Here is a 26,347-nt window from a genome sequence, read left to right as displayed (position 1 = left end):
GCTTGTTTTTTGTTTTTTTTTACTGCAGATTTGCAACCCCCTTACGAATTAGTGGTAAAAAAATTGTAAACATACTTTTTAGCTCTGGGGGAGTCCCTTTGGGACCCCAGCACCAGAGTTAAGGGGTCAGGGTGTTGATATCCTGACCCCTTTTGTATTTTTTATTCTTTTTGTCTTGGACCCGGCTTCAACTTAGTCCCAAGATGGCTGCCAACAATTCCTTGTTGAGCTGTTGGCAGCCAGTCAGATCTCAGGACGAGATTGGGAGGGGTTGTGAATCCTTCAGGTCTCTAGATATACAAATCTGGATATCCTTACATTTCTTGAAAACTACTGAATGGATTTACACCAAGTAACAAAATGGGCTTTTTCTGGACCAAGAGTTACCTTTCTGACAAATTTGGTGTAATTCCGTCCACCATCTCGCTGTTCAATTTCTCCCTTGGAATTAACATTGAAAACGCTCTAAATTTCACCCCCCTTTATCTCGGCCCCTGCTTGACAGATCACCCCGATACTTTCCAGACAGCAGCTCACATGACTGTCAAATTTTTGGGGAAAATTTAATGAAGATTCGTCAAGCGGTGCCAAAAATAAAGGCAAGCAAAAAACAGCTTTTTCTATAGTAACTAGGTCCTAACTATAACTACCTAGTGACGACTGTCACTAGGTAATATTTAAATATATATATATAGCACTAAAAGCTGTAAATGTGTGTTTCTAACTTAGAGGTGGCATCTCCTCTGTGAAGAGAGCCCAAGATGTCCCCTTTGTACGCAGCCTGGCTCAGAGCCCTCCTTGTTCTGACTCTCATACAGGTTAGGGTGGGGGTTACACGATTGTTAATCGTGGCCCATCCATGGAACCTGTTGATGTGAATTATATGTGGCCCCTTCCCCTGGGCCACAAAGGGTGCTGTCTGTGCAATGTGCTGCTCATATACACCCAGTAATGGGCACACACCTGCATGCTGTGGCCGGGCTGCTAACACAGACTCCTCTTCTCTGCTCCCTGCTGCAGGTTACTCACTGGAAAGAAAATGCGCACTGAAGCGGAGGCTCTGGAGGTGAGTGAGGGGGAGGGTTGGGGCATGGGGCATGGGGCACACACTTCCAGTGTTTGTCAGCACGGTGTGCATGTCTGTCTCGTTTGTGTCTGTAGTTGTGCAACTTTTGTGCACCCACACACACCGAGGTGGGCTGCATTTGGAACAGTACCTGCAGGTAATGTGTAAATCAAGGTTAGACCTGCAGGACCCTCTCTTGAGCCACCTCTGTCTGTTTACTCTTCCTCTGCTCCTGAGTCTCATCCTGATCTTCTTCATAACTTTTCATTTCTACTCAATAATCCCTGTCTCCTCCCCTTGCAAGCTTGCTGCCTCATCTTTGCTCTTTTCTCCTCTACCCATGTCTTTCACCTCTGCTCCCACTCTCTTCACCTCCCACTGCCTCTGCTCTCTTCCCCTTGCCTGCCTTAGTCCTTGTTCCTTCTGTCTGTCTGTCCTCTTTATCACTCTTCACCTCCCACTGCCTCTGCTCTCTTCCCCTTGCTTCCTTAGTCCTTGTTCCTTCTGTCTGTCTGTCCTCTTTATCACTCTTCACTTCCCACTGCCTCTGTTGTCTTTCCCTTGCCTGCCTTAGTCCTCGTTCCTTCTGTCTGTCTGTCCTCTTTATCACTCTTCACCTCCCACTGCCTCTGCTCTCTTCCCCTCGCCTGCCTTAGTCCTTGTTCCTTCTGTCGGTCTGTCTGTCCTCTTTATCACTCTTCACCTCCCACTGCCTCTGCTCTCTTCCCCTTGCTTCCTTAGTCCTCGTTCCTTCTGTCTGTCTGTCTGTCTGTCCTCTTTATCACTCTTCACCTCCCACTGCCTCTGCTCTCTTCCCCTTGCTTCCTTAGTCCTCGTTCCTTCTGTCTGTCTGTCCGTCCTCTTTATCACTCTTCACCTCCCACTGCCTCTGCTCTCTTCCTCTTTCCTGCCTGTCCTTGTTCCTGCTGTCTGTCTGTCCTCTTTATCACTCTTCACCTCCCACTGCCTCTGCTCTCTTTCCCTTGCCTGCCTCAGTCCTCGTTCCTTCTGTCTGTCTGTCCTCTTTATCACTCTTCACCTCCCACTGCCTCTGCTCTCTTCCCCTTGCTTCCTTAGTCCTCGTTCCTTCTGTCTGTCTGTCTGTCCTCTTTATCACTCTTCACCTCCCACTGCCTCTGCTCTCTTCCCCTTGCCTGCCTCAGTCCTCGTTCCTTCTGTCTGTCTGTCTGTCTGTCCTCTTTATCACTCTTCATCTCCCACTGCCTCTCCTCTCTTCCCTTTGCCAGCCTTAATCCTCGTTCCTTCTGTCTGTCTGTCCTCTTTATCGCTCTTCACCTCTCCGCTTAAGTCAGTCCCATGTTCTTTCACCTCCTCCCCTCTAGCTTTTCCATCTTCCTTCGCTCTCCTTCCCTCTCCATCCCTGCAGGTTTCCTGCTATCCCTTCCTCTTGCTCTCTTTGTACTCTCTCAGATCATCTCACTCCTCCCCTTTCCTCTCCCTGCCTTTCATGACCTATCCCGCCCTTCTATGTCTCCACAGTTTCCAGTTTATCCCATCTCCCCCCCCCCCCCCACACATATTCATACTGAGTGCTGAACTCAGTTTATCAGGGGTGGCAAGTGGGTGTGGCCTCTGGCTAGTTATTTGTGCCTGAATATTTATGATCTTGGACACCGTCCTTCATGGGTGGAAGTCTGCTACGAGCCATGGCTAGTAATTTGCATGATCTTCAATTTCTCCCTCCGGCAGGTCGAAAAGTATGAGCTGTGATTACGAATTTGCACGTTCAGTACATTATCTTGAATGCTTTTGTTCAGGGAAATAATCAAGCACGAGTTTCCGTTAGTCATTCCAAGTAGCCCAGTCACTGCATGCCTCATCCACACTGCGCCTGCAGCAATCTCAGAACTGACCCGGCATTTACGCAAGACTTGGATTCAGAGCGTTTCTCCCTCTTCTTGAATACTGCACCCATTTCTTGCTGCAAGTTTTAATATATTGTGGAGCTTCACAGCTTGTGATATATCTGGCAGCGCAACCCCATCCAGAGCCAGCAACTGGGCTTCCTTGGTAGCACTCCAACCCAGGCCACACCAAAGCCAACCCTTAAGAGATCACTTTGCATTTCACCCTATTTCTCTAAAGATGTGTGTGATAAGTAGATGATATTGTATTTTGCAAGATGGATCACCAGCATTCATCTTCCGAGATATTAGACGATTATCCTTTTATTCTGGGAAGACATTAGATCATCATCACGTTACTCCAGTTAGACGCACACAGGCAGCTTCTCCCAGTGTTTCCTGTTTCAGAAACATATGCACCTATACATTGTCTTTCCCCTGCAGAAGAGTAAAACACACAACACTCTCATATCCGGATCTCACATATGAATTAGTCCAATATCAATACATATTCTAAACAGAAAAATAGTTTTATTAATATACACTAAGAAATCTAGGAAAAAATAACAACTACACATATATAAAGAAACAATTTTCCCCTGCAGAAGGCCATGAAAACTATCTCAATGAGCCGAAACCAACGTGAACCTTCTCCTACGTAGTACAATGGTTACCATGCTGTTTGAGATGCATTCTTTGTAACTCCAGTTTCTTCTAAAGCAATTGCCGTTAAGGAGCAGCCTCAAGAGCAATGGATCTTCTGAGTGTGTGGTAGAGAATGGCTCAGTGTTCTCTCACCACTTTCCAAACTCTTACACACTTATCCATCACTTTCGTTAGTTTAGCATTATAGGTATTATTTGATTAGTTTTCTCAATGTGTTACTATAAATAGTATAATGTCATTTCACTTCTTGGTCTTAGTGACAATCTGCAGCAATACCATAATTTTCATGTTGTATGAAAAACATAATTTTCCTAAGAAAGCCAAGAATTCTTGTGAAGGTTTACATCCTTCCTCTTTGAAGATGCCCATCTTTCTTTTCCATGATTGACTTTGCTCCAGAGTATAAATGTCGCCCTTTCTTGCGTCAGGGCCCTGCCCCATCCTGACCACCCGCCGCCATGTCGACAGATGGACACGGACTGTGGTTAGTACGTGGCTCATGGCCCAATATGTGGTGCACGCTAGCGGCACTGCAGTCCTGCTCTGCCCCTTTTTCCATTTGCATGCTACACGCAGTCGCCCTTATATCCAGTATACACTCTGTACGTAAACCTGCACGCAGAGCCTCTTCCAGCGAGTGATAGCGCCTTGATACTTCCTTATACCTGCTGATCCACCTGTATTCCATCGAAGCCGCCATCGCCAGCTTCCTAGAATCATGAGTGTGGTCCAAAATAGCTAAAGCATGGCTTCCAGTGGTATGTCCCCACCAGAACATTTCACTCACACTTCCATACAATTTAGTGGTACCAAAAATCAAACAAAGCAACCTGGTGGGGAGGAGTTTTATCTTCTCGATTGAAAAACTGTGGAATGGTCTCTCCTCTGCACCTAGAAACCCAAAACAGCGTAACTCCTTTCGGAAACCTGTCTGTTTTCAAACCCTGTTCCCAACATGTGTTGACAACACGCCTCAGACTTATTCCAGTTTATTGAAGTCCAGCTCTTTCACTGTTCACTAGTGCCAAGACGCCTGTGGGCATTTGCACGCTTTATAAAAATCTTCATTCATTTGCTTTCATTCAAACCCCCATTCAGTCTCTTCTCGTCCTCCACACCATGCTCACTCACAACTGACAGCTTTGCATCTTTCTTTTGGGATAAGACTCAGGCGATTGGAATCTCCCTGTCCGCTATCTCCATCCTGCCTGGTCCACCGTCACGCGTACCACTCACTCCACCACCACGCAACGCCGCCTCTCCATGCTTCTCCCCTCCATCACTTCTGTCATCTAGGCACTACTGCTTATCACTACTGCCGTCTACAGATTTACTGTCACAAGCTTCACTCCTGAGTTCATTCTATTCCTCCAATCTGACTCTTTCTCTGTCTACCTCTGAACTACTGCGGTCCCCCAATCCTCAAGGATCCCACCGGTGAGTCCTCAGTCTGCCTGCATCTCTTTCCCCTTTGAGTTCCTCAACAGATTTTAGACCTTTCTCTATGTTTCTGCACCTAAAGATCCCTGCACCACAGCTGAAGTCTGGTCATTCTCCCTTCTAGCTCCGCTCCCTACGCAAGTGCAACCACGAAGAATCTTAAGCTGTGTACCCTCTGCTGTCAGTAGCATCCTTGCAACCACACAGTCCACCGCCGTGGAGCCCGCAGTCTCCACGGCGCACTCCCTGTTGCTTTATTAGTCTAGCTCAGTGGTACCCAACCTGTGATCCGGGGACCCCTTGCGGTCCGCGAAGCCCCCTCAGGGGGACCGTGACTGCTTAGAAAATTAAATAATATTAGCAGACTAATAAAGTGGATATAAAGTGGCTAAATGTACAATTGAAAATTTTAAAACGCATTGTAAATGTCAAGGAATTTGAAATTGGAGGCTCAAAAAGAAATTACTATCCTCAGATTGATCTGTGGGAGCCACGCAGGTGCATCAAACAGAATACAGTATGGACAATGTGTGGCATCAGTTGAATTTAGAAAAGCTCCAATTTGCCTATTAAAATGTTTATTTTTTATTGATATTTGTTTGCAAATTAAATAAAATGTGTTCTGATTTGTGTATGTGTTTGAATGATTGTTTCTGTAATTTGTGTGTATTGTTTTGCGGTTAAAATCATCAACAATGTTTAGGCTGGGGTCCCCGGCTTCCAGTAACGATTCTGACGGGGGTCGCTGGATTCTAAAAATGATTCAGTGGGGGTCCCTGGATTCCAGTAATGATAAAGTGGGGGTCCCCGGCTTCCAATAATGACTCAGTGGGGGGTCCCCAGGCTCCAGTAATGATAAACTCGGGGTCCCCAGCTTCCAGTAATGACTCAGTGGGGGGGTCCCCAGGCTCCAGTAATTATAAAGTGGGGGTCCACCGAAGCCAAAAGGTTGAGAACCACTGGTCTAGCTCATAACAGCCTCTTTCTCCTGCGGTCTTATGTCCCCTACACAACTACACCCGTGTGTTTGCGTACCACCTTCTGCTCCATGCTTATTGTCTCTGTAGAGAATTTCAAATCTGATGGTTTAGAAATAAACAAACCCAAGTCACACCTTCTTTCCGAGAGGGCAGACAGACAGAATCGGTGTCCAGTAACGTACCCAGAGTCTGGTGTGCTCTTTCAAGGGTTCTGTTGTAAGGGTTGGCTAGCACACTGCTCTTCTCAGTCTGAATGATCGACATGCATGAGGGATGGCAAGCATTTTGCACATTGAAGTGCATAGTCTTGTTGGTAGGTGTGATTTGCATAGTCTTGGTGGGAGGTGTGATTTGCATAGTCTTGGTTGGGAGGCGTAATTTACATAGTCTTGTTTGGGAGGTGTAAATTGCATAGTCTTGTTTGGGAGGTGTAAATTGCATATAACCTTCTATAGCTCTGACCTTAGATACAGATGACTAGTACTTTCCACATTGTCCTATATGCTCTTGGGGACAGATTCACAGGTGCGGTGACTAGTAATTTGCACATGGCAGTACATGCTGTTGGTGACAAACACACATGAACAGTGGAATACTAAGTTGTACATGGCAGGTGCATGATCTCGGTGGCAGAAACATGTTGGATAGTAAGTTGCAGTTGCCCTGCATGCACTTGGCTGCAGACATACATGAGTGGTGGCTAGGACTTCACACATGGCTCGCATGCACTTGGCTGCAGACATACATGAGTGGTGGCTAGGACTTCACACATGGCTCGCATGCTCTTGGCGGCAGACATGAGTGGTGGCTAGGACTTCACACATGGCTCGCATGCTCTTGGCGGCAGACATGAGTGGTGGCTAGGACTTCACACATGGCTCGCATGCACTTGGCTGCAGACATACATGAGTGGTGGCTAGGACTTCACACATGGCCCGCATGCTCTTGGCGGCAGACATGAGTGGTGGCTAGGACTTCACACATGGCTCGCATGCTCTTGGCGGCAGACATGAGTGGTGGCTAGGACTTCACACATGGCTCGCATGCTCTTGGCGGCAGACATGAGTGGTGGCTAGGACTTCACACATGGCTCGCATGCTCTTGGCGGCAGACACACAAGTGGTGGCTAGGACTTCACACATGGCCCGCATGCTCTTGGTGGCAGACACACGAGTGGTGGCTAGGACTTCACACATGGCCCGCATGCTCTTGGCGGCAGACACACGAGTGGTGGCTAGGACTTCACACATGGCCCGCATGCTCTTGGCGGCAGACACACGAGTGGTGGCTAGGACTTCACACATGGCCCGCATGCTCTTGGTGGCAGACATGAGTGGTGGCTAGGACTTCACACATGGCCCGCATGCTCTTGGAGGCAGACATACATGAGTGGTGGCTAGGACTTCACACATGGCTCGCATGCTCTTGGCGGCAGACATGAGTGGTGGCTAGGACTTCACACATGGCCCGCATACTCTTGGCGGCAGACATGAGTGGTGGCTAGGACTTCACACATGGCTCGCATGCTCTTGGCGGCAGACATGAGTGGTGGCTAGGACTTCACACATGGCCCGCATGCTCTTGGCGGCAGACATGAGTGGTGGCTAGGACTTCACACATGGCCCGCATGCTCTTGGAGGCAGACATACATGAGTGGTGGCTAGGACTTCACACATGGACCACATGCTCTTGGTAGCAGACACACGAGTGGTGGCTAGGACTTCACACATGGCCCGCATGCTCTTGGAGGCAGACATACATGAGTGGTGGCTAGGACTTCACACATGGACCCCATGCTCTTGAAGGCAGACATAAATGAGCAGTGGCTAAGACTTCACACATGGCCCGCATGCTCTTGGAGGCAGACATACATGAGTGGTGGCTAGGACTTCATACCTCGCCTGCATGCTCTTGGAGGGAGACATACATGAGTGGTGACTAGGACTTCTTACATAGGCTGCATGCTCTTGGAGGCAGACATACATGAGTGGTGACAAGGACTTCACACATGGCCAGCATGCTCTTGGAGGCAGACAGGTGAGCGGTGACTAAGAATTCACACATGAACCCACATGCTCTTGGAGGCAGACATATACGAGTGGTGGCTAGGACTTCACGCATGGCCGGCCTGCTCTTGGCAGCAAGCACATTAATGGTGGCAAGGACTTCACACATGGGCTGCATGCGCTTGGCGGCAGACACATAAGCGGTGACTAGAAATTCACACATGGTCTGCACGCTCTTGGAGGCAAACACATGAGCTGTGGCAAGGACCTCACACACTGCCTCCGTGCTCTTGGAGGCACACATACATGAGCGGTGGCTAGGACTTCACACCTGGCCTGCATGCTCTTGAAGGCAGACATACATGAGTGGTGACTAGTAATATGCACATGGCAGCGAATGCTGTTGGGGCAGATGCACTTGAACTGTGACTAGTAATTTGCGCATGGTGGGGCTTGCTGGAGGTGTCAGAGATACATGCGTTAGGACTTCACACATGGCTCTGCATGCTCTTGATGGCAGACACATGAGCGGTGGCAAGGACTTCACACATGGTCCGCATGCTCTTGGCAGCAGACACATGAGCGGGGCTAGGACTTTGCACATGGCCCCCATGCTCTTGGCAGCAGGCATGTGAGCAGTGGCTAGGGCTTCATACATGGCCCACATGCTATTGGAAGCAGACACATGAAAGGTGGCTAGGACTTCACACATGGCCAATGCTCTTGGTGGCAGACACATGAGCGGTGGCAAGGGCTTCACAGATGACCTGCATGCTCTCGGAGGCAGACGTACATGAGTGGTGGCTAGGACTTCACACATGGCTTGCATGCTCTTTGAGGCAGACACATGAACGGTGGCTTGGACTTCACATATGACCTGCATGCTCTTGGAGGCAGACACATGAGCGATGGCTAGGACTTCACACATGGCCAGCATGCTCTTGGCGGCAGACATGAGTGTGGTGGCTGGAACTTCACACATGGCCCACATGCTGTTGGACGCAGACACATGAGTGGTGGATAGGACTTCACACATGGCCCGCATGCTCTCAGAGGCAGACATACATGAGTGGTGGCTAGGACTTCACACATGGCCTGCATGCTCTTGGAGGCACACACATGAACAGTGACTTGGACTTCACACATGGCCTGCATGCTCTTGGAGGCACACACATGAACAGTGACTTGGACTTCACACATGGCCTGCATGCTCTTGGAGGCACACACATGAACGGTGACTTGGACTTAACACATGGCCTGCCTACTCTTAGCTGGAGAAACACGACCGGTAACTAGTAATTTGCACATGACCCTGCTTACTCTTGATGGTTGACTCATGGTGGTGCGTGGCACTGGCAGGAGACACACATGACTAGTCACTAGTATATTTGGCTCCTGGCAGCACATGCTCATGGTGACTGGCACACATAATTGATGGATACTAAATTGCACATGCCAGTGTATGCTCTTAGTGATGGAAAGACATGAGCAGTGACTAGTAACTTGCACATGCCACTGCATGCTCTTGGCGGCAGATGCATATCACTGGCGACTAGTAATTTGCTCATGGTGGTGCATGCTCTTGGAGACAGATACACATGACCTGTGACTGGTAATTTGCACATGGCGGGGCATGCTCTTGGGTGCATGCACACATGAATGATGACTAGTAGTTTGCACATGGCAGTGCATGCTCTTGAAGACAGACATACATGAGCAGTGACTATTGCATTTCTGTCTTTAAAAGTATGGTTTTGATTACACACACATATGAACAATGCATAGTAAGTTGCACGTGGCCCTCCCGGCTCGAGGTGACGAGTACCTTGCACATCCCTGCATGCTCTGGGATCGGCACCCCTATCAAAGGCGGATAACTTGATTGTTACTCACTGACCACCCTCCTCTCTTTTGCAGGTGATGGACTTACTGCACGCCCGGGGGCCCCGGATGGTGGTGATCACCAGCTCTGACCTACCTGCCTCCCTGGGGGAAGACTACCTGATGACTCTGGGGAGCCAGAGGAAAAGTATGCACTCGCCTCTGCCACCCACATCCTCCCACTCCTCTGTCTCTCTTCCAGCAATAGCGATATTTGAGGCGTGTCTTAGATTAGGGAGGTACATGGGTGGGGGGATTTGAGGTAGAAAGATTATATTTGGCCTTAGTGTACATTTTTGGGAATGTGGTGCGATCTACCAAAACAATCCCTTCCCTAGGTCTCAGTTACACCCTTGCCAGGGCCACCCATGGTCTGCGAAATAACTTTTCCATGGGTAGGTTTGAAGTCACCCCCTTGACAGTGCACGTATCCACATTTACGCTGAAATGACTGATAGTCAGGAATCAAGGCCTGAAGGCTACAGTCTTGATCTGAAGTGCATTAGAAATATCATTCCAGCCATGTGGTGGAAACAGAAATTTGCTTTTTTCCCTAAAGCTTCCAATGTGTTTCTAGATTGCAATCGCTTTTACTGGAGCAAGTCATGTCCAAGAGTGTTTTGCACAAGGCGTGCGGAGGAGAGGTCTTTCAGTTCTGTCGCTTTCCATAACAGAAAACACCTATAATATGTTCAGATCAACGCGCAGAGCAAATGTGAGATTCACACCAACTAAAGTCCACGGCCCAGGATTCGCAAGAAGGAAGAATCCACCATCGATCCATTCTGTCCGTTGCTTAGAAACCTGGATACGCCAAATAAGTCTCAGCTTAAGTTATAGTGGGAGAAGCACTGTACCCTTTGCTTGGCCTTTAAATTGTCACTCAGCAGTCATCTTCTTTTGACTCAATGGCATTAGTACAGTGGTTTTTTTTATGAAGCTGTATATTGTACTGTTCTGATGGATACAACTACCTGTGGATTCCTCACCTCATGAATACTCCCATGGCGCCAGCATTCGACGGAAATCTTCTTACTAGTCTCTGCACGTCGACGAGGACGTCACTGTCTCGCACGCGACGCCGTCTGACGTCATACAGGCAATAAGAGGTCCTCGACGACGTGCGGACGTCAGTTCCCTTTTTTCCGTGCATTCGAAACGGTTATCTTCGAGGGAGCAACTGTTACTCTTGCGGTTACAGTGTATATCTTGCTGCGTACTCTTTCTCTGTGGAAATAATGTCGCAGAGAAAGTCTGGATTTAAGCCTTGTCGTGAGTGCGGAGGCAAGATGTCGGTGACGGATCCTCATTCCGATTGCCTTTGGTGTTTGAGCTCCGACCACGACGTCTCGACTTGTGATTCATGTCAGCACATGAATCCGAAGGCCCTTAAAGAACGTGAGGCGAAGCTGTTTATGGCCAAGTCAAAGGAGAAGCATCACAAGAAGTCTTCTCCAAGACATCGGCGTCATCGAGACTCCCGGCGCCGTAGAGAATCTCGGCGTCATTCAAGGGAGGCTCGTTCCAGGTCTCCGGATCGGCGCCGAAAGACATGGGAGATCAGCCCCACGGTGACGCCGCATCCTTCGACGCCGTTGCCCTCTCCGGCGTCACCAACTTCGCCTGGGCAGGCGTCGGTGATTGAGGTATTGGAGCCTCAAGTGTTTTCTCCGGCGCAGACGCCGAGGCCGGCGTCGGGGTCGCCTCCGAGACAGGCACCCCAGTATCCGGCTTTTCCCACCCCTGGAGCCGATAGTTCCGCATTCTTGAATGCGATGTATGCCATCTTCCAACAGATGGCTCCAGGGGGTGCTCCGGCTGGGCCTTTGGCCTTTTCTTTGGGTGATCCTGCGCCTCTTCGGCCGGCACCCTTTATGCCCTTTCTCCCGTTTGGGAACGTGGGCTCGGCGCCAGTGTCGGCGCCGGTGGCCGCTCCGGTGTCTTCGGAGGGATTGGCCCCAGGGATTTCCATCCCGTCGACGTCGAGATTTCGGCCTGTGACTCCGGTGGGTCCATCTGTTTCAGCTGCTCTTCAGTCGGCGCCGAAGTTACCCGTGGCGCCGGATGCGGCGTCGGTGGCTTCGGAAGATCGGCGCCGATCTCCGACTTCGGCGGAGGCATTGTCGACTCCGCGGATTGAGCAACGACTGCATTCCAGGAGGCGTGCTCTCCGGGTACTAGAAGAGCAGGAGTACCAACGAGCCCTAGAGGAAGGAGAGCTAGAGAACTCGGGTGATGGGCTGCGTGGACTGGAGTCGGCCAGTGGGCTGGACACTTCCCCTGAGTGGGACCTTTCGTCCCCGGGGGAATATACTGAGGAAGCTGCTTCCTTTCATACAGTGGTACGGAAGGCAGCTAGTTTTTTGGACCTGCCTTTGCCGGTGGTGGAGGCGAAACAAAACCTTTTGACGGAGGTGTTGCATCCGGCCTCAGCCGCGGCGGAGCCTCTGTTACCTTTTAATGACGCTCTGCTGGATCCGGTTTTAGAGGTGTGGAAGAGGCCGGCATCTTCCCCAGCAGTTCACAGAGCCGTGGCCAGGAGGTATCGGACGGCTCCAACTGATCCTGGTTTCCTATCTAGGCACCCTACGCCGGAGAGCTTGGTAGTGCAGGCCTCCTGTTCGTCCAAGTCAGCGCCTGGTTCTTTCCCGACGGTGCCTGGGGACAGAGACTCAAAAAAGCTAGAGGCGCAGTCGAAGAAGATTTTTTCGTCCTGCAGTCTGGCGTTAAAAGCCACTAATGCGACCTGTATCCTGGGGAGGTATATTCATGCTCTGATGGATGACATCTCCTCTTCGTTTACAGAGCTTCCCCAGGGTCTTTTGGATCTTGTCTCTGATGCCCAGGCTGCTGCGACCCAAATTATCCAGACGGGACTGGATACCACCGACTCGGTAGCCAGAGCAATGGGCACAACTGTGGTGGAAAGGAGACAGGCCTGGCTCCGTAACTCGGGCTTTTCGGCAGATGTACAGTCCACATTGTTGGATCTCCCGTTTGATGGGGACAAACTGTTTGGGGCTAAGGCTGATTCGGCCTTGGAACGTTTTAAGGAGAGCAGGGCCACGGCTAAGTCGTTGGGACTCCAAGCTCCTTCTTCCACGGCCTCTTCCAGATTCTTCAGGAGGTTTCGTGGTTTTGGGCGTGGCTCTTCCTCCTCTTCCTTTCGAGGAAGATATCAGCAACCTGCCTCTTCCCATCCCTATAGATCTTTTAGGGGGAGGGGTAGGGTCCGCACCAGGGGAGCCTCTCAGCAGCACTCTGCCTCTTCCTCATCCTCTGGCGGGGTGCAGCAGGGGAAGCAGCCTTAGGCTTCCACCATTTCCCACTCACTCCTCTCCTGTAGGGGGAAGATTACAGCATTTTCTCACCAAATGGGAGACTGTTACGTCGGACACTTGGGTTCTCAGTGTTGTGGGAAAAGGCTACACCCTTCCCTTTCGGGAGTTTCCGCCCCTCATCCCGCCCCGCCCTTCGTATTGTTCACAAGAACACCTCCTGTTGCTAGAACAGGAGGTAGAAGTCCTCCTTTTAAAGGGCGCGGTGGAGTTGGTCCCGGAGCAGGAAAGGGGTCAAGGAGTTTACTCAAGGTATTTCCTGATTCCCAAGAAGGATGGTCGTTTGAGACCAATTCTGGACCTGAGGATCTTGAATTGGTTCCTCAAGCAGGAAAAGTTCAAGATGCTGACCCTAGCACAGGTGCTTTTGGCGTTGAACATGGAAGACTGGATGGTGTCTGTCGACTTGCAGGATGCTTACTTTCATATCCCGATACTCAAGTCACACAGGAAGTATCTCCGGTTTGTGGTGGGATCGCAACACTACCAGTTTGCGGTCCTTCCGTTTGGTCTTACTTCAGCACCTCGAGTCTTCACGAAGGTGATGTCGGTGGTTGCGGCAGAGCTCAGAAGGAAGGGGATAGCAGTATTCCCTTACTTGGACGATTGGTTGATCAAAGCCAAGTCCCCGGAGCTTGTGTTGCGTCATCTGCAGTCAACAACCCAGTTGTTGTTCGACCTGGGCTTTTCGGTGAACGAGCCCAAATCTCACCTAGAGCCCTCTCAGCGCCTCCTGTTCATAGGGGCAGTACTGGATACAACATTGGGTCGGGCCTTTCCTCCGCCTCAGCGGATTCAAGATATTCAGGATTTGGTTCCAATGTTTCGAAATGGAGCGGTAGTTCCAGTCCTCAAGGTCCTTCGTCTGCTCGGTCTTTTTGCCTCCTGCATTCTGTTGGTCACGCATGCTCGCTGGCACATGAGGGCTCTTCAGTGGTGCCTCCGAAGGCAGTGGTCTCAACACAGAGGGGATCTAGAGGGTACTGTCAAGATCTCCAGAGATGCTGCTGTGGATTTGAAGTGGTGGATTGCAAGCAACAATCTTTCACAAGGAAAGCCGTTCCAGCAATCGCCACCAGTGGCCACAGTCATAACGGATGCTTCCACTCTAGGGTGGGGAGCTCATCTGGGGGATCTGGAGATCAAAGGTCTTTGGTCTCCAGAGGAACAGATTTTTCACATCAATCTGTTAGAGTTACGGGCTGTACGTCTGGCTCTCAAGGCCTTCCTCCCTTCCCTTCGTGGTCAGTCGGTACAGGTCCTAACGGACAATACTACCACGATGTGGTACATAAACAAGCAGGGAGGAGTGGGGTCGTACCTTCTCTGCAGAGAAGCTCTTCGACTATGGTCCTGGGCAAAGGACCATCGGATTTGCTTGATAGCAAACCATCTGGCCGGAGTCTTGAACGTGCGTGCGGACAGTCTCAGTCGCCACTTCTCGGCAGACCACGAGTGGCGTCTCCATCCAGATCAAGTCCGTTTAATCTTCCAGAAGTGGGGGTTTCCTCGGGTAGATCTGTTCGCCACTCGAGAGAACGCGCATTGTCCGTTGTTCTGCAGCCTTCAGTATCCGATGCAGGAAGCGTTGGGGGACGCGTTTCAAATGACCTGGTGCGGCCAGTTGCTTTACGCGTTTCCTCCCATACCCTTGATTCCTCGAGTATTGAGGAAGATTCGCCAAGACCGGGCTCTAGTAATCTTAATAGCTCCGGATTGGCCAAGGAGGGTGTGGTACTCCGACCTTCTCCAACTCTCAACGTGCCCGCCGCTCCGTCTCCCTTTCAGGGCAGACCTCCTCTCACAGTCGCAGGGGCAGGTTCTATACCCCAACCTCCAGAGTCTGCACCTACATGCCTGGAGATTGAACGGGGCAACCTGAGTTCCTTCTCTCTCCCGCCTGAGGTAGTGGATGTTATATTAGCGGCCAGGCGACACTCCACTAAATCTATCTATGCTAATAGGTGGTCTAAATTTGTTGCGTGGTGTGGAGAGAGGCAGATTGATCCTTTACATGCTCATCTATCGGACGTTTTGTCTTTTGCTCTATCTCTGGCGCAAAAAGGTTGTGCAGTGGCTACCATTAAAGGTTATTTATCGGCCTTGTCAGCCTTCATATGTCTTCCAGACCAACCATCTTTATTTAAATCCCCTATTGTTATCAGATTCTTGAAAGGTCTTCTAAATCAATATCCTCCAAAGCCATTCGTTAGGCCGCAATGGGATTTGTCCTTAGTCCTGACTTTCCTTATGGGGTCCCCTTTTGAACCTATGCATTCTTGCCCCTTGAGGTATTTGGTTTTAAAAACAGTCTTCCTGATAGCTATAACATCAGCAAGGAGAGTGAGTGAGTTGCAGGCCTTATCAGTAAAACCCCCTTATACAACTTTTTATGGGGATAAGGTGGTGTTGAGGACCAAGGCTGCTTTCCTCCCGAAGGTTGTTTCACCCTTCCATTTGGCTCAGGCAATTACTTTGTCCACGTTCTATCCTCCGCCTCATCCTTCCAAAGAGGAAGAAAGACTGCACCGTCTGGACCCAAAGAGAGCGTTGAGCTTCTTTATCGATAGAACAAAGGATTTCAGGCTGGAGGATCAGCTGTTTATTGGATACGTGGGCAAGAGGAGAGGAAAGGCAGTCCACAAGAGAACACTATCCAGGTGGGTTGTTCTTTGCATTAAAATATGTTACTCTTTGGCAAAGAAGGATCCTCCTGAGGGCATTAGAGCTCATTCCACCAGAGCTAAGTCGGCCACTTCGGCCTTAGCCAGAGGTGTTCCTGTGGTCGACATCTGCAAGGCCGCAACTTGGTCGTCCCTTCACACTTTTGCAAAACATTACTGTTTAGATTCTGAGGTTAGAAGGGACGGCCATTTTGCACGGTCAGTGCTGCAGGATTTCTTGGTTTGACCATTTAGGCACCCACCGCCGGGCTTGGTACTGCTTTGGGACTCTATTCATGAGGTGAGGAATCCACAGGTAGTTGTATCCATCAGAAGAACGAGTTACTTACCTTCGGTAACGACTTTTCTGGTGGATACATTAGCTACCTGTGGATTCCTCACGGTCCCACCCGCCTCCCCGTTGCCGTTATGGTCTTGCCAAGTAATCCTTGAGTGCGCTCCTTTTGGTCTTTGAGGGTGCGATAGATGTATATATATAATATATTTATATATATATAGGTATATGTGTATATATCTTTATGTATATACTTGGTGTGTGTATATATTTTAAAAGAGAGAGTTTTATATATATATATATATATATATATATATATATATATATATATATATATATGTACATAAAAAGATTTACAGTTATTCATACAATGTGGTGTATTTTTACAATATAATGGATGTTGCTTTGTTCTTTCATTGCATTGCCTGGTTGTTCTCATGCACGTAAAAAATGATTGGTACTGACGTCCGCACGTCGTCGAGGACCTCTTATTGCCTGTATGACGTCAGACGGCGTCGCGTGCGAGACAGTGACGTCCTCGTCGACGTGCAGAGACTAGTAAGAAGATTTCCGTCGAATGCTGGCGCCATGGGAGTATTCATGAGGTGAGGAATCCACAGGTAGCTAATGTATCCACCAGAAAAGTCGTTACCGAAGGTAAGTAACTCGTTCTTCAGGTGATTGGATGTCAGACTTCTAAATGGTGATCAGGGCTTGCTCTTTAAAGGTGGACGGTTCTGGCCCATGTTGCAGTCTTCTGTTCTCCAAGTTACTCATGCTGAATTAAAGCGCGGGGATGGTACTGCTGCATTACTCAGGGCTAGCTGATGCACCACCACTCTTTTATGTCCTGGGAGAACTTTACCAACTATACAGACTGGAGTGCCTTGAAATTAAATTGAAGAACTTCCAAGTATTATTCAGCCTTTGGAGAGCTAGCTGGTGGCCTGATGAATCTGGTGCCCATGAAGTGCAGTAGCCAGAAGAAAATAGCTGCTTAGCAGTGGATGAGTGTGACAGCTTGTCACATCGTCTTGGTTGGTGTACAATGGGTCTTCATCTTTTGTTCAAGGTTGAAGACCAAGGCGGGAACTGGGTAGAGATAGCAGAGCACACTTTACAGTCTCTATCATGGCGCTGACTGGGGTTTATATCAGATCTTCACGTGAAGTGTCACGATTTGTCATCTTCAAAGCTGCATCTCTCTGATCTTCGCCTGTGTGAGCCCCTCCTGAAATGCATTGGTCATGGTGTCTTCTTTAACTGGTCAGTTCTCTGCAGATGGACCTGCTTGGGAGAGTTTCTGCAAACCATTTGGCATTTACTGTCTGTGTTGTTGCAAGCACAGTATCCTGCTGAATAGGGGCCGCTCGATGGGGAACACAGGATCTTGGAACTCCAGTATTCCATTGATTCTTCCTTTCCCTCTTTGTCTTCCCTGCTGAACTCCACTTTTCCTGTTCTTTCTCTCTCTGCCTTTCCTCTTTTATTCGTCTCACTGTCCTCTCTTCCTTCCGTTACATTTTTCTCTTTCCTTCTGTTGATCTCTTTCCTGCTCTTCCATGCTTTTTCTCTCTCTTTTACACGTCCTTCTCCCTTGTTTGCTCTCTGATTCAATGCTGCATTTCTTGTCTCCTTAATTTCTTTCTATTTTCCTCTTTCCTTCCTTTTTTCTATTTCTTCGTTTCATCTTCTCTTTCTGCCCTGATTTTTGTCTCTCATTCCCAAGTGTGACACTGTTTCATCTTTCCTTTACTCTACCCCTCTCTCTCTCTGTCTCCTCCCTAAGAGTTCAACAGTAACATTAGTTCATTCTGTCTTTCTCACTCTCTTTCTCTCTCTCTCTCTTTGTCTTCTCACACAGAGTTCAGCCCTAACACTATATTTTAGTCCATCCTTCGGTATACCGCCCTCTGTCTCTTTGTCACCTCCCTGAGGGCTCAGCAGTAATGTTACTGTATTCTCTCCTTCCTGAGGCCTCAGCAGGAACATTACTTCACTCTGTTGTTTTGTTTACCTTCTCTTTCTCTCCCCCCGCTCTCTACGTCTCCTCCCCGAGAGCTCAGCAGTAACCCTACTTCATTCTGTTCTTTACTTATACCCCTGTTTCTCTCTTTGTCTCCTTCCAGAGGTCTCAGCAGTAACATTATTCCATTGTCTCACTCATGCCCTCCCTCTCTCTCGTCCTTGAGGTCTCATTAGTAAACCTGTTCTCTTTCCTGCAGCTAAAGCTGATGGCACACAGGTGACGGAGAGAATCCGGTTGGAGATGCCAAAGGTGGATGCCGTGTTCGTGGGCACCGGGGACCTGTTTGCTGCTATGCTCCTGGCTTGGACGCACCATCATCCCAATGATTTTAAGGTGAGGGAGATGCAGTGCCTTTTCTCCAACACTCTCATGACCACTCAGATCTGCAGTTTACCTCTCCTGTCGCACGGAAGGACATTTGTGAGCACAGAGAAGAACCCACTGGCAGAGGGAGGGAGGGATGGCGCTCTAGTTTGTAATGGAGCTTCTTGTGTTACCAGGTAGACTTATTTGGCCACTAAAGAGACCTTTGAGATCAGTGGGGAACACGTCATGGCCTCTTGTGGGAACATTTGTTAATGGCACTAGACTTCCTGAGCCCTGTGTGTTAATCCTCTTACTATGCTCTAGTGGTAGTACTCAAGTTGGCCTCTGATTTAAATCCTCCTATCAGGTTGTGGAGGGAGTTCTGTTGCTGGGCTCTGGTGGGACTCTCCCTCTTGGGCTCTGGTGCGAGTCTTCCTCTTGGGCTCTGGTGGGAATCCCCCTGTTGAGCTCTGGTGTGTTTCCCTCTTGGGCTCTGGTGGGAGTCCCCCTCTTGGGCTCTGGTGGGAGTCCCGCTGTTGGCTCTGGTGTGTTTACTTCTTGGGCTCTGGTGTGTGTCTCCCTGTTTAGCTCTGGTCGGAGTCCTCCCCTTGGGTTCCATTGGGAGTCCCCTTCTTGGGCAGTGAAGGATTTCTGACTCTGGTGGGGGTTCTCTGATTGTGCTCTTTACCAAGGGTTCTCCCGTGGGCTCTGAAGGGAGTTCCTCCTGTTTCAACCAGGATTGCAGGATCACTTTGGATTTTAGCTATCAAGGGCTCCAATGACAGGGCGAAAATAAGGGGCGATTGGGGACATCCTTGACACGTGCCTCTGGTAAAGGTGCTAGCCGAGGAGAGGGAGCCATTGATTTTCAATTTGGCAGTATGTTTAAAATTTGCGTGTATGAAGTGGAGATGGGCTTCATCTAGTACTTTTGACAGCTATACCTAGTCTACCCGGTCAAACGTTTTCGGCATCGAGGGAGAGGAAAGCCATTCGCTGTTGCCGCAGTTGGCAACCTCCATAAGGGGCATCGCCAATCAGGTGCTGTCGTTGGCCTGGCAACTACGGATAAGGCCTGATTGCTGTGGAGAAATAAGCATTGGCCAAATATTATGAAAATAAATGGGCCAATAGTATGGATGCATAAGGTTTCACTTTGCAGTTGGAGCACTGTTGTTCGATATGAAGAACAACACATCAAGGGTTTTTTGGGCTTTAGAAGCAACATTAAACGAGACTTTAACATAGTGTTGGTGACCACTCCAGTTGTCAAAAACTAATTCAATACCTTTGCCAAGGGTTCTACTGGTAGGGATGAGTAGGCCTTGTAAAATGTAGCCGTGAACCCATCTGAGCCCGGGGCCCTGTGCAATGGCATGTTGCTTATTGCTGCTCATACCTAGTCTGAGGTAACGTCCTCTTCTAAAAGACCTAGTTCATCCCCTCTATTGGGGGACATTGTAACTGCTGAGACCATCGTCTTGGTGTCTCATCAAGACTTTGAGCTTGGTACACAGCAGTATCATATTGGTGGAAGACTAATTATGTCAGCAGTCTGTTGAAGTAGTCTGCATTTGTCACCCTTGATCTCCTTGATGTGATTATGGGATGAGCATATGCGTATTTTATGGGCCCGGAGCCTATCAGCTTTATACCCACTCCCATAGTACGTTTGACCCAGATACAGTAATTTCTTGGCCATCTCTTTCGTTAAGACGTGTTCAAGTTCACCCCTTAGACAACGCAGGTCCTGTAGGGTCCTGTGCTGTCCCCCCATATCTGATAGAGACTTCTAGTTCCAGATTTCTTACCTTAGAATTTCCCGCAGGTGTCAATCCGGGTCCAGAGGTTCTTCTTTGAGCAGTACCTGTGCATGCCGTCAGGTGGTGTCAGTCAACTCTTTGTTTGTTGTTGGCATCGTGGTCGCCGGATATGACGTTATGGGTTCTATATAGGCGCCACCCCAGCGCACTGATGTCAGTTCTTTTCTTTCTGTGCCAGCCTACGTGCAGATCCGGCTAAGAGCTACCTCTACAGTCACTTTTTGACTTTTTGTCAAAGTTTTATGACTATGGCTGTGTCGCGATGTCATCCTGGAAGACCAGCTTCAAGCCATGCGACTCCTGTCATCAGATGGTGTCCGTGATGGATCCGCACCTTGTGTGCTTGTGGTGTTTGGAGCGCGACCACAACCCAAAGTCGTGCTCAGAGTGCCGGGCCATGAACCTAAAGGCTTTGAGGGAGTGGTCCCTAAAGCTACTTGTGGCCAGCGCTCGGCTCCGCGTTGCTCCTGGTCTCACTTGAGAGGAAGGTCACAAGACCACTCGCGGAACACCCTCACCACTCAACATCGTCCCACTTGAGATCTTCGGGATGTTCAGGTTAGCATAAGAAGAAGAAGTAGAAGAAGTCAAAGCGTTCTTCGGCTTCACCCTGTCGGTTGGATGACGCAACATGTGACAAGGAGCATCGAAGCTCTAGGCCTCCATCCTTGGAGCCTAGTCCTGGGCCGGCTCCGCATCTCCCTGAGTTTCCGGGAGCCGGAGCCACCCCTGCCCAATTGCATGAGTTTTACGAGGCCATACGCCTCATTTATGGACAACCCGACCCTGCTGGGAGCGCCTTCTGGCCCCACAGGGGGCCCCCTCTGGTTCCACGCCAGCGGCATCAGGCCCACTTCTCTGGAGGGCATATTGGGATCCGCTTTTGGATCCAAACTGGCATGAGTCGTGCCACTGTGACCTTCCCCGCCTACAGTTCCAAGGTCGATGTTCCCGCCGACGACCGGACCTGCGGTTGGCGTCAATCCCATACTCATTGCCGACATGGAGCAGGACCGGAGTCGCTCAATGCCGATTCGGACTTTGACAGGGACTTTGCTCCCCACGGAGGATCCTGACCCTTATTCTCATGGGTACGGATACCGTGAGAGTATGCAGGGGTTGCTGGACCCTCTGGAATACCAGCTTGATGACCTCATCAACTGGACTCAGGAACTGAGTGAAGCAAGCGGTCTAGACACGTCTCCTGACGCTGGCATGCTTTCTCCCCCTGCTGTGGCTGCGGAGGAGGGAGTTTCATATTCAGTGGTGGTGCAGGGAGTAGCCGAGGTCTTGAGCCTTGAGCTGCCTTCGGTGGCTGTCAGGACTAACCTCCTGACAGATGTGCTGCAACCCGGGGCTTCCACCTCTGAACCAATGTTGCCCTTTAATGAAGCCCTCACTGATGTTTTGCGGAGACCTGGTCCAAACCCATCACAGGGGCTCCTGTGAAAAGGATGATCGCCCACCGCCATAGGCCTACGCCTAATGACCCAGTGTTCCTGAAGCAACACCCAACCCCTGAGAGCTTGGTTATCCAAACCTTTGCTTCCCATGGAGCGTTCCCTTACGCTCCCCGTATAGGGAATCCAAGTAGCTGGACCACATTGGTAAGAAGTTGTTCTCTTCCTCCAGCCTGGCATTGCGGTCTGTGAACACCGCATGCCTTTAGGGCCCTTACACCCATACCTTATGGGACTCGGTTGCTCAAGTGCTGCCACTGGTCCCAGGGGAGGCCCGGGCCATTCTCTCCCAAGCTGTTACTGATTGGAGGGATGCAGGGAAGTTCACAATCCGATATGGGTTGGATACGACCGACTCTCTGGGCAGATGGGTTGCTTTGACGGTGGCCTTGAGGCGCCATGCCTGGTTGAGAACATCTGGCTTTTCCTGGGATGTCCGAAACACCCTTATGAACATGCCCTTTGATGGCATCTGTCTCTTCGGATACAAAGTAAACCCTGCGCTCGAGCGCTTTAAGGAGTCCCGAGCTATGGCCTGGTCCCTTGGCCTCACAGATGCCCCTCACCCCCTTTATCCCCTCAGTCTGCTCCGTTCCCCTCCAGCCACTGTGTCCTGCATGCTGCCCAGCCTCTGCGCGGTCAGAGACGTGGGATCCAGTATCTGCGTGGATCAGGAACCCAGAGGTCTAGCCATTCCACTGCACCCCCCACTCTGCTGCAGCCTCCAAACCTTCCTAGTGTGACGCACTCCCATCAGGGACCAGTTGGAAGCAGGATTCGTCAGGTGGGTTTTGCAGATTGTCTGAATGGGCTACCCCCTCCTCTTCAAGGCCACCCCTCCGCCCATACACCATCCTACGATCGCATGACGGAGGATCACTTGGCACATCTCCGCGAAGAGGTTACGGCTCTCTTGGCCAAGGGAGCTATTGAGAGGGTCCAAGGCCAGGAGTAGGTCATGGTTGCTACTCCCGCTTATTTCTGGTACCCAAATAGGACAAAGGCCTTTGCCCTATCCTAGACCTTCGGTCCCTCAATCTCTTCCTCAGAAAGGAGAAGTTAAAAATGCTCATCCTGGCTCAGGCTTTATCTGCCCTGGACCCAGGAGACTAAATGGTAGCATTGGACTCGCAGGATGCTTCTTTTCACATCCCCATTCTGCCGGCCCACAGCCGTTACTTGCAGTTCACTGTGAGCACAAGCGCTTTCAGTTCACTGTGCTCCCCTTTGGGCTCACAAGTGCCCCACGAGTAATCATCGAGGTGATGGCGGGGGTCTCAGCTCATCTGCGCAGGTCAGCGGTTTCAGTCTATCCCTACCTCAACGACTGGCTGTTGAAGGCGGACTCGCCCCAGGCTGCCGTCTCCTAACTCCAGACTACAGTGGACCTCTTGCATTCACTGGGTTTCACTATAAAGGTGCCAAAGTCACACCTGACTCCCTCTCAGATGCTCCCTTTCATCAGAGCTGTTCTGGACACAGTGGAGTTTTAGGCTTATCCTCCCGAGCAGCGAGTCCAGGATGTTCAGGCTATGATACCGATGTTTAAGCCTCTATCCTGGATTTCGGTGAGAAGGACTCTGAGGCTTCTGGGCCTCATGGCCTCCTGCATCCTGCTAGTGAATCATGCCAGATGGCATATGCAGGCTCTGCAGTGGAACCTGAAGTTCCAGTGGGCGCAGCATCAGGGGAATCTCTCCGACGTGGTCCAGATCTCGGAGAGTACTGCGCAAGACCTGCAGTGGTGGCTCGTGAACTTCAGTTGGGTCAGAGGCAGATCCCTCTCCCTTCCCCAACCAGATCTGACAGTAGTGACAGATGCGTCACTCCTGGGATGGGGCGGCCACATGGCAGAGGCGTAGATCAGAGGCGTCTGGTCTCTGGCGGAGTCCGGGCTCCACATCTGTCTTTTGGAGCTCTGGGCGATCAGATTGGCATTGAAAGCATCCCTTTCCTCTCTCAAAGGGAAAGTATTGCAGATGTTTATAGACAACATCACCGCCATTTGGTACTGCTACAAGCAGGGCAGGGTGGAGTTGTGGACCCTTTGTCAGGAGGCTCTACGCTCTGGACAGGGCTGAAACAGCAGGCGATGTCTGTTGTGGTTCAACATCTGGCAGGCTCTCTGAACACCAGAGCAGACAAACTCAGCCACCAATGCTTAGTCGATCAAATATCCAGATGTGGTGCAGGGTCTCTTTCAGCGGTGGGGAGAGCCTTGGTTAGATCTGTACGCCTCTGCAGAGAACGTGCAATGTCAGCAGTTTTGCGCTTTGGAGCGTCCAAGGCGGCACTCGCTCTGCAACGCTTTTCATCTTGAGTGGAGCTCAAGCCTCCTGTACACCTTTCCGCTCATTCCACTTCTGCCCAGAGTTCTCAAGAAGATCAAGAATGACTGGGTCCAAGTAATTCTTGTGGCTCTGGACTGGGCACAAAGAGTCTGGTACCCCAAGTTATTGAGAGTGGCCACCGATCCTCCGATCAGACTGCCTCTTCGGGAGGATCATTTTTGTTATAGCAGCAGGGGACAGTTCTGCACCTGAACCTGTCCAGTCTCCGCCTTCTTGCGTGGAGATTGAGCGGACGCAGTTGACAGCTTTCGACCTTCCACCCAAAGTCTGATGTTATCGTGACAGCCAGGCATCCCTCCACCAAAACAATATATTGCTTTTGATGGAACAAATTTGTGGCATGGTGCACAGATGTAAGGAAATGCCTCCTTGGCATGGTTGCCCCCTGACTTTTTGCCTTTGCTGATGCTATGTTTACAATTGAAAGTGTGCTGAGGCCTGCTAACCAGGCCCCAGCACCAGTGTTCTTTCCCTAACCTGTACTTTTGTATCCACAATTGGCAGACCCTGGCATCCAGATAAGTCCCTTGTAACTGGTACTTCTAGTACCAAGGGCCCTGATGCCAAGGAAGGTCTCTAAGGGCTGCAGCATGTCTTATGCCACCCTGGAGACCTCTCACTCAGCACAGACACACTGCTTGCCAGCTTGTGTGTGCTAGTGAGGACAAAACGAGTAAGTCGACATGGCACTCCCCTCAGGGTGCCATGCCAGCCTCTCACTGCCTATGCAGTATAGGTAAGACACCCCTCTAGCAGGCCTTACAGCCCTAAGGCAGGGTGCACTATACCATAGGTGAGGGTACCAGTGCATGAGCATGGTACCCCTACAGTGTCTAAACAAAACCTTAGACATTGTAAGTGCAGGGTAGCCATAAGAGTATATGGTCTGGGAGTCTGTCAAACACGAACTCCACAGCACCATAATGGCTACACTGAAAACTGGGAAGTTTGGTATCAAACTTCTCAGCACAATAAATGCACACTGATGCCAGTGTACATTTTATTGCAAAATACACCCCAGAGGGCACCTTAGAGGTGCCCCCTGAAACTTAACCGACTGTCTGTGTAGGCTGACTAGTTCCAGCAGCCTGCCACACCAGAGACATGTTGCTGGCCCCATGGGGAGAGTGCCTTTGTCACTCTGAGGCCAGTAACAAAGCCTGCACTGGGTGGAGATGCTAACACCTCCCCCAGGCAGGAGCTGTAACACCTGGCGGTGAGCCTCAAAGGCTCACCCCTTTGTCACAGCCCAGCAGGGCACTCCAGCTTAGTGGAGTTGCCCGCCCCCTCCGGCCACGGCCCCCACTTTTGGCGGCAAGGCTGGAGGGAACAAAGAAAGCAACAAGGAGGAGTCACTGGCCAGTCAGGACAGCCCCTAAGGTGTCCTGAGCTGAAGTGACTCTAACTTTTAGAAATCCTCCATCTTGCAGATGGAGGATTCCCCCAATAGGGTTAGGATTGTGACCCCCTCCCCTTGGGAGGAGGCACAAAGAGGGTGTACCCACCCTCATGGCTAGTAGCCATTGGCTACTAACCCCCCAGACCTAAACACGCCCTTAAATTTAGTATTTAAGGGCTACCCTGAACCCTAGAAAATTAGATTCCTGCAACTACAAGAAGAAGGACTGCCTAGCTGAAAACCCCTGCAGAGGAAGACCAGAAGACGACAACTGCCTTGGCTCCAGAAACTCACCGGCCTGTCTCCTGCCTTCCAAAGATCCTGCTCCAGCGACGCCTTCCAAAGGGACCAGCGACCTCGACATCCTCTGAGGACTGCCCCTGCTTCGAAAAGACAAGAAACTCCCGAGGACAGCGGACCTGCTCCAAGAAAGGCTGCAACTTTGTTTCCAGCAGCCTTGAAAGAACCCTGCAAGCTCCCCGCAAGAAGCGTGAGACTTGCAACACTGCACCCGGCGACCCCGACTCGGCTGGTGGAGATCCAACACCTCAGGAGGGACCCCAGGACTACTCTGATACTGTGAGTACCAAATCCTGTCCCCCCTGAGCCCCCACAGCGCCGCCTGCAGAGGGAATCCCGAGGCTTCCCCTGACCGCGACTCTTTGAATCCAAAGTCCCGACGCCTGGGAGAGACCCTGCACCCGCAGCCCCCAGGACCTGAAGGACCGGACTTTCACTGGAGAAGTGACCCCCAGGAGTCCCTCTCCCTTGCCCAAGTG

At 50.5% G+C, this 26,347-nt stretch overlaps 1 protein-coding gene across 2 annotated transcripts in view; it reads left to right on the top strand.

The window, feature by feature from the left end:
- Positions 1–26,347, top strand: part of PDXK (pyridoxal kinase) — a 244,282-nt gene that overhangs the window by 202,271 nt on the left and 15,664 nt on the right. For both annotated transcript variants that reach the window (XM_069202944.1, XM_069202943.1), the window contains exons 8-10: positions 1,021–1,066; positions 9,941–10,052; positions 18,426–18,562. In XM_069202944.1, the coding sequence (XP_069059045.1) occupies positions 1,021–1,066; positions 9,941–10,052; positions 18,426–18,562 (295 nt within the window). The remainder of the gene's footprint in view (positions 1–1,020; positions 1,067–9,940; positions 10,053–18,425; positions 18,563–26,347) is intronic.

This window comes from Pleurodeles waltl, chromosome 8, assembly GCF_031143425.1.
Source record: "Pleurodeles waltl isolate 20211129_DDA chromosome 8, aPleWal1.hap1.20221129, whole genome shotgun sequence".
Classification (NCBI taxonomy): Eukaryota; Metazoa; Chordata; class Amphibia; order Caudata; family Salamandridae; genus Pleurodeles; species Pleurodeles waltl.
This window is presented reverse-complemented; position numbering and strand designations above follow the sequence as displayed.